General features: G+C 52.8%; 1 protein-coding gene across 1 annotated transcript; it reads left to right on the top strand.

The window, feature by feature from the left end:
• Window positions 1–285: 285 nt before the first annotated feature.
• On the top strand, window positions 286–8,147 carry LOC148136419 (CCN family member 1-like). Its single transcript, XM_087983135.1, has 5 exons — window positions 286–965; window positions 3,493–3,706; window positions 3,884–4,210; window positions 4,485–4,687; window positions 6,302–8,147. Exons 1-5 carry the CDS (start codon window positions 903–905, stop codon window positions 6,602–6,604), a joined length of 1,110 nt encoding a protein of 369 aa, XP_087839261.1. The 5' UTR covers window positions 286–902; the 3' UTR covers window positions 6,605–8,147.
• The last annotated feature ends 359 nt before the right edge of the window (window positions 8,148–8,506 follow it).

Consider the following 8,506-nt stretch of genomic DNA (forward strand, 5'->3'; position numbering starts at 1 on the left):
TGAGCTCCATTCATCCGAGAGAGCAGATCCGCAGCTCAGCACTGAGTTTCAGAGTGGAATGTCTGGGGGAGAGACTCCTCCCTGATTGGACAGGCAGACAGCTGGCTAGCCAATGAGAAGGCTGATACTGCAAGGGGAGTACAGTATAATTAGTGGGGGATGAGGCAGAGGTACAGTCAGAGAGAGAATAGCACAGTAATAGGCAGCACAGGGAGACAGAGACAGAGACAGAGACAGAGACAGAGACAGAGACAGAGACAGAGACATTGGTGGGACAGGGACAGGGACAGGGACAGGGACAGGGACAGGGACAGGGACAGGGTAATACAGAGAGAGGTAGTGATCAGGACAGAGTGACAGAAAGAGAGAGAGGGACACACACACACAACTGAATTGGGACAGCTAGAGACAATATCACAGAGAGATCTAGAAAAACTGGCCTAGAGACAGGGAGAACAGCGAAAACAGAACAATACTGATAGAAATAAAACAGCATAGACTGGCAGATAGAGAGAACCAAGGGTAAGGGACGCAGGAAGCATAATTAACAGCAGGAGAGAGAGAGAGAGAGACAGAGAGAGAGAGAGGGAGAGACAGAGAGGGAGAGAGAGAGAGAGAGAGAGAGAGAGACAGACAGACAGACAGAAGAAGGAGCTGAGGCACAGGGTGAGGGAAGAGGAATTCAGGGAAGGAGTGTGTGTGTGAGAGAGGGTGTGGGCAGTGGGCAGTGAGCAGTGGGCAGTGGGCAGTGAGCAGTGGGCAGTGAGCAGTGGGCAGTTAGCAGTGGGCAGTGGGCAGTGAGCAGTGGGCAGTGAGCAGTGGGCAGTGGGCAGTGAGCAGTGGGCTCCGAAGGGAAGCCCTGGACCTGTATCCCCTCACTCTGCCCCAGGGAGAGCAGACAGATGATGGAGAGGTTGGTGTTCCTGAGTCTGCTCCTGCCCCTGGATTCCCTGCTGCTGCCTCAGGTGAGCTGCTGCCAGTTTAATCCATCAGGGGGTACATGCCCCTCTGGGCTGGGGTGTGTGTGGGGGTGGGGTGGGGTGGGGTGGGGGGGGATGTGTACATTCAGTGTGTGTCCCTCTCTCTGTTGTGTGGGCTGTGTGTGAAGGTCAGGGGGGTACACTCAGCGTGTGCCCCCCCTCTGTGTTGTGGGGGCTGGGGGTGTGTGTACACTCAGTGGGTGTCCCTCTCTGGGTGGTGGGGGTGTGTGTGTGTGTACACTCAGTGTGTGCCCCCCTCTGTGTTATGGGGGGTGGCGGGGGTGTGTACACTCAGTGGGTGTCCCTCTCTGTGTGGTTGGGGGGGGTGTGTGTACACTCAGTGTGTGTCCCTCTCTGTGTTGTGTGGGGTGTGTGTAGAGGTGGGGGGGGTGGTGTACACTCAGCGTGTACCCCAGCTCTGTTTTGTGGGTGGTGGGGTGTGTGTACAGTCAGTGTGTGTCCCAGCTCTGTGTTGTGGGGGGGGGGGGGGGGGGGGGGGGGTGGTGTGGGGGTGGAGGTGGGTGGGTGTGTACATTCAGTGTGTACTCCAGCTCTGTGTTGTGGGGGGGGGTGTGTGGGGGTGGGGGGGGGTGTATACTCAGCGTGTGTCCCTCTCTGTGTTGTGGGTGTGTGTGGGGGGGGTGGGGGTGTGTGTATACTCAGCGTGTGTCCCTCTGTGTTGTGCGGGTTTGTGTGGGGGGGTGTGTACACTCAGCATGTGTCCCTCTCTGTGTTGGGGGTGTGTGTGTGCGGGTGGGGGGGGGGGGTGTATACTCAGCGTGTGTCCCTCTCTGTGTTGTGGGTGTGTGTGGGGGGGGTGGGGGTGTGTGTATACTCAGCGTGTGTCCCTCTGTGTTGTGCGGGTTTGTGTGGGGGGGTGTGTACACTCAGCATGTGTCCCTCTCTGTGTTGGGGGTGTGTGTGTGCGGGTGGGGGGGGGGGTGTATACTCAGCGTGTGTCCCTCTCTGTGTTGTGGGTGTGTGTGGGGGGGGTGGGGGTGTGTGTATACTCAGCGTGTGTCCCTCTGTGTTGTGCGGGTTTGTGTGGGGGGGTGTGTACACTCAGCATGTGTCCCTCTCTGTGTTGGGGGTGTGTGTGTGCGGGTGGGGGGGGGGTGTATACTCAGCGTGTGTCCCTCTCTGTGTTGTGGGTGTGTGTGGGGGGGGTGGGGGTGTGTGTATACTCAGCGTGTGTCCCTCTGTGTTGTGCGGGTTTGTGTGGGGGGGTGTGTACACTCAGCATGTGTCCCTCTCTGTGTTGGGGGGGTGTGTGTGCGGGTGGGGGGGGGGGTGTATACTCAGCGTGTGTCCCTCTCTGTGTTGTGGGTGTGTGTGGGGGGGGTGGGGGTGTGTGTATACTCAGCGTGTGTCCCTCTGTGTTGTGCGGGTTTGTGTGGGGGGGTGTGTACACTCAGCATGTGTCCCTCTCTGTGTTGGGGGTGTGTGTGGGGGGGGTGGGGGTGTGTGTATACTCAGCGTGTGTCCCTCTCTGTGTTGTGGGTGTGTGTGGGGGGGGTGGGGGTGTGTGTATACTCAGCGTGTGTCCCTCTCTGTGTTGTGGGTGTGTGTGGGGGGGGTGGGGGTGTGTGTATACTCAGCGTGTGTCCCTCTCTGTGTTGTGGGTGTGTGTGGGGGGGGTGGGGGTGTGTGTATACTCAGCGTGTGTCCCTCTGTGTTGTGCGGGTTTGTGTGGGGGGGTGTGTACACTCAGCGTGTGTCCCTCTCTGTGTTGGGGGGGTGGGGGTGTTGAGGGATGTGCCCCCCTCCCTCTCTGTGTTGGGGGGGGTTGGGGGTGTTGAGGGATGTGCCCCCCCTCCCTCTCTGTGTTGGGGGGGGTTGGGGGTGTTGAGGGATGTGCCCCCCTCCCTCTCTGTGTTGGGGGGGGTTGGGGGTGTTGAGGGATGTGCCCCCCTCCCTCTCTGTGTTGGGGGGGGTTGGGGGTGTTGAGGGATGTGCCCCCCTCCCTCTCTGTGTTGGGGGGGGGTTGGGGGTGTTGAGGGATGTGCCCCCCTCCCTCTCTGCGTTGGGGGGGGGGGGTTGGGGGTGTTGAGGGATGTGCCCCCCTCCCCCTCTGTGTTGGGGGGGGGTTGGGGGTGTTGACGGATGTGCCCCCCCTCCCTCTCTGCGTTGGGGGGGTGGGGGTGTTGAGGGATGTGCCCCCCTCCCTCTCTGCGTTGGGGGGGTGGGGGTGTTGACGGATGTGCCCCCCCTCCCTCTCTGCGTTGGGGGGGTGGGGGTGTTGAGGGATGTGCCCCCCTCCCTCTCTGTGTTGGGGGGGGGGTGGGGGTGTTGAGGGATGTGCCCCCCTCCCTCTCTGTGTTGGGGGGGGGGGTGGGGGTGTTGAGGGATGTGCCCCCCCCTCCCTCTCTGTGTTGGGGGGGGGTGGGGGTGTTGAGGGATGTGCCCCCCCTCCCTCTCTGCGTTGGGGGGGGGGGGTGGGGGTGTTGAGGGATGTGCCCCCCCCTCCCTTACTGTGCTGTGAGTGACAGCAGGTTGTTTTTGTGTTTTGTAGGTGAGGGGGCAGTGCCCAGCTGAGTGTAACTGTCCCCCCAGGCCAGGCCACTGTCCTCCTGGGGTCACCCTGCTCTCTGATGGATGTGGATGTTGCAGAGTCTGTGCCCGGCAGCTCAATGATGATTGCAGTCTCCAGAGACCCTGTGACCACCTGAAGGGGCTGGAGTGTAACCAGGGGGCAGGAGTGACTGAAGGAGGAGGTATCTGCAGAGGTTAGTGCCACTGCCATGGGGGGGGTTGGCAGTGCCCAGGGGAAGGAGGGCGAACGGTGTCCATACAAATGGGCAGTGCATGGGGAGAGGGGGCAGCTGCAGTTGGATTCGGTTTGAATTGTATGTTGGTGAAAGAGTGGGGAGCAGCTCTGACCAGTGTTCACCTTCTCTTAACAGCGAGATCCGAGGGCAGAACATGTGAGTACAATGGCAGGATTTACCAGCACAGTGAGAACTTCCAGTCAAACTGTAAACACCAGTGCACCTGCATCGATGGAGCAGTGGGCTGCATTCCCCTCTGCCCTCAGCAACTCCCCCTGACTGGGGGGAACTGCCTCCGTCACCGCCTGGTAAAGGTCCCGGGACAGTGCTGTGAGACATTTGTCTGTGATAAGGAGAAATCAAAACATCAGAGCGTGGCGTTTCGCTGGCTGGTTTACCTGGCCGGGATCAGCAGCAGCGAGCTAATTCAAAAAAAGCAGCACTCTCTGACAAATCAACCCGGTGAGTTGCTTGAATTGGTTGATCAGTCCAGTGCCCTGTCTGCTTACACGAACGTGAACATCCACAGACCAGTTTTAGCCACTGCATGTGTTCGGTTGCTATTTGACGAAACAAGACTAAAATATCACCCAAATAGTTTCCATGAAATCAAAACCTTTTTGCAATTCCAGTTCCTCTGAGTTTTCTATTTTAAGAAATCCCTGCGGTCCTGTTTACGAAATATTATGTTTTGCCTGACTGGATTTTTAAAACCACTTGTCATTTGCTGTTTCAGCCTGGAGAGTGCTGCTTGAAGGACAGAGATTCCCTCAGCACAGGTGCACAGTCCAGACAACCCAGTGGTCTGAATGCTCAAAGTCCTGCGGACTTGGTGTGTCCACTAGGGTCAGCAATGACAACCCTGAGTGCGAGCTGAAGAAAGAGACACGCTTGTGTCAGATTCGAGACTGCAGCCACACCTTCTATCCCAAACTCAAGGTGAGAGGAGTTCTACAAGACTAACCGGGAAGTCAATGTTTCGGGTATAAGCCCTTTCATCAGGAATGAGGCTTGTGGGCCAGGGGAGCCGAGAGATAAATGGGTGGGGCTGGGGGAAGGTAGATGGAGGTGGGGGTGAAAGTGATAGGTCAGATAGATGGGAAGGAAGATGGGTAGTTCAAGAGAGTGGTGCCAGGTTGGAAGGTTGGATTGGGATAGGGTGGGGGGAGGGGAGACGAGGAAACTGGTGAAATCCCATATTGATGCCGTGGGGGGTTGGAGGATCCCAAGGAGGAAGATGTCAGCTGATGCTGTAGCTGCAAGATGGGTACAAAGTGGACATGCTCATCCCTCAGGACCAGCAAACAGCTGACGCTTGCAAGAAATTCACTGGATTTCTCCTTGGAGCCCTAGACATGGTTCAAATCCCATGGCAGCTGGTGGAATTTAAACTCTGTTAGCAAAATCTAGAGTTGAAAACCCATCTCAGTAGTGGTGACAGTGAATTTATCATTGATTATTGGAAAAACCCACCTGGTTACCTCATGTCCTTTCTCGGGGGGGAAATCTGCCGTGTTCATCTGGTCTGACCCACCTGTGACTGCAGACCTAGAGTCATGTGGCTCAGTCTTCACTCTCGGCCTGAGGATGGTCCTAGCAATGGCAGTTTGGACTGGGTCATCAATGCTGACCTTGCTGCTCCTCCTGTATCCAATGAAAGATGAATAAAAACAAGACCATTTAGCCCCTTAAGCCTCCTCCATTGTGGCTAATCTGATTGTGTAGTGTCATCTCCTCCTGCCTGCCCCGCCCCCATTCCCAATAATGCTGAATTTCCTTAACAGTCTCAAATGTCCACCTCAGCCTTGAACCTGTTCAGTGATCAAGACTGCGCTACTTGTTGGGGGAAGGGAATCCCGAAGATTGACCACCCTCTCGGAGAATAAATTCCACCTCCTCTCCATTTTTTAAATGGGGGAGCCCATCGCTTTAAAATGTATCCCCAGTTCTAGATTTCGCCACCTCCCCCTCCCCCCCCCTCCCCTCCATGAGGTGAAGCCACCTTCCCAGCAGCCATGCTGCCTTCCCAAAGAATGTGGGCCCAACTTGCTCAACAAAGCCCACCCTTCATCCCAGGAATGTCTTGAGTGAACCTGATGAGAACTTACTCCAATGGTTTGGAGAAACTGAATGATTTGTCTCCTGTAAATATTCCCACAGGGTAAGCTAATAATGACCTTTTTATTAAATTGATTAGATTCCCTACATTCTGGAAACAGGCCCTTCGGCCCAACCAGTCCACACCGACCCTCCGAAGAGTAACCCACCCAGACCCATTTCCCTCTGTCTAATGCACCTAACACTATGGATAATTTAGCTTGGCCGATTCACCCTGACCTGCACATCTTTGAAGCCCCCACAGACACTGGAATCGAACCCAGGGTCCCTGGTGCTGTGAGGCAGCGGTGCTGACCACTGAGCCACTGTGCCGCCTGTTTAAGTTAGGGGGCAAAGAACGAATCTCTTTGTTAAACATAAGGAGTTTTCAGGACGTAGTAGCTAAGATGATTGAGCAAGTCAGACTCCTTGAAACTGTTCCGTTCCCTCTTTCAGAAAGGGAAGAAATGCACCAGAACCCAAAAGGCGCTGCAACCAGTTCGTTTTACCTGTGCTGCTTGCAAGAGCGTAAAACAATATCAGCCAAACTCCTGCGGCTTGTGCACAGACCAACGCTGTTGTTCACCACGAAAAACCCGAACAATCCGTGTCCAGTTTCACTGTGAGGATGGTCACAGCTTCAGCAAGAATATGATGATGATCCAATCCTGTAAATGCAGCTACGACTGTCCCCAGCTGAACGAAGTGATCCAGCCATCCTTCCGACTCAACAATGACATCCACAAGTTCTTAGACTAAAAGCTGACTTTTCAACCTCTTGAACGCTGGTGAGGGACTGGGCGGAAGGAGAGGCTGCAGGCCAATCAGATTTGAACATGCGTCCCTCTGCTCTCATTCTAGGACAAGGAGAACGTGCTGACGCCCAGAGTGGCTCTCCTTTCAAAGAAAATATTGTACAAACAAGAGAGTACTCCATTATTCTACAGAGTAGGCTTTTCAGACAATAACTATCTCTGTTTGTGTGAGTGTAGCACTATCTCCTGCACTGAAAGCTGAGCAGGACCATAGTCTGCTGTAGTGCATCTTTAGTTTTTTTTTTAGTCTAAACTATTTTTAACTGGACTGTAGCATCTCATCAGTGAATAATTTGCTTACCACCTGCAGCAACAACACAGACTGGAGCCTTTGGGCACTTTTTGGCAGCTACCCCTCTTACCTACTTCTGGGAGAATTCATAACAGTTTCTCTGTATTTCAAATTGCACAAGGCGTCTTCAGGTATCTTGGAGATTATGAATGGCTGTGTTTCAGAAGCCTGTATCCTTTCTGTAGGTTTTGAGCCTTTTGTGAAACTGTGCCTGTGTGTTTGTCCTGCCTGGGATTGAGTTACTGAATTCCCATACCAGCCAAAGGGTGGACTTGTTTCCAGTGTGAAAGTGTTGTGTCTCTCATGGATCTCCATGTTAAAAAGGCAGGTGATGCGGTGGAAGAGGTGCCCGATTATTTTTCTGTTAGAGCCAGTCTGGAGCTGATTGACGTGTTGGTGGACATCCATTTCGTCTGAAACTGACCGTGTGTAAGAGCTGCCGGCCATTCGTTAAGGAGAGGAATAAGGAGGGAAAGCAGTGTTTGTTTTCCTTTGTTCCCCACCAACCACCAAAAGGGGAAACTGCCTAATCTCTGAACCTGATCATCTATGTTGGCTGATTAACCACGACATTTAAAACAGTTGGTTTATCACTGATTGCTGGGTTTTCTGCCAGTACTTAGGCTCGGCAAAAGCCAACTAAGGCTCGATACATTTGACAACAACTTTAATTCCTCAACTTATTTGTAGGATTAAAACTTCTCAATGATACAGAAAATGCATTGAAGTCTTGTTTTTTGTCAAAATGGAAAGGTGGCTGTAACTCCCCTACACGGACATCCCGTGTAGGTTACAGTATCTGCTGCATTGTTTTTGTCAGATGTCAGGATTGTACAAAGTTAAAATATCACATAACACCAGGTTATAGTCCAACAGGTTTCATTTGGAGGCGCTCCGAAAGCTAATGCTTCCAAATAAACCTGTTGGACTGTAACCTGGTGTTGTGGCATTTTTCACTTTGTCCAGCCCAGTCCAACACCGGCTCCTCCACATCAGGATTGTAATGTCTGCTTGAGATTCTGCATCGCTCCCCGACACCAGTCAGCAGCTGAAGTGCAGTTAGTTGAACTTGTGCATTCATTCCTGCGTTGTATATAGTATTTATCAAAGCGTGGCATATTTTTATAAATTGTATTATAGTGGATTTTAAAATATGTATTTTGGAAAATTATAAGAATGAAATAAATTTATTTTATAGAGACCAGTGTTTACTATCTGACTTGATTTACAGCTTTCCCTGTTCTCTGACTTGAAGATGCTGGCATTTTGATTCGGTCTGCACTGTAGTATATAGAAAGAGGAGGAGGCCATTTAGGTCCTCACACACACCAGGATCACTAATTCACCAGGATCACTTCATGTTCACTCTGTCATTCAATATGAACACAGCTGATCAGCTGTGGCAGTGGTATATTCTATTGTCTCTCTTGATGCTTTTTAAAATCTCAAAATGTATCTCTTTCTTGGATATATTCCGTGGTACAGGATTTCACAGGTTCCCCAGCATTTTACTGAAGAAATCTTTTCTTTATCTCCATCTTAAATAGTCCACTC

Source organism: Chiloscyllium plagiosum, unplaced genomic scaffold (genome assembly GCF_037043375.1).
Source record: "Chiloscyllium plagiosum isolate Xiang-an unplaced genomic scaffold, Cpla_swu_hap1 HiC_scaffold_45, whole genome shotgun sequence".
Taxonomy (NCBI): domain Eukaryota; kingdom Metazoa; phylum Chordata; class Chondrichthyes; order Orectolobiformes; family Hemiscylliidae; genus Chiloscyllium; species Chiloscyllium plagiosum.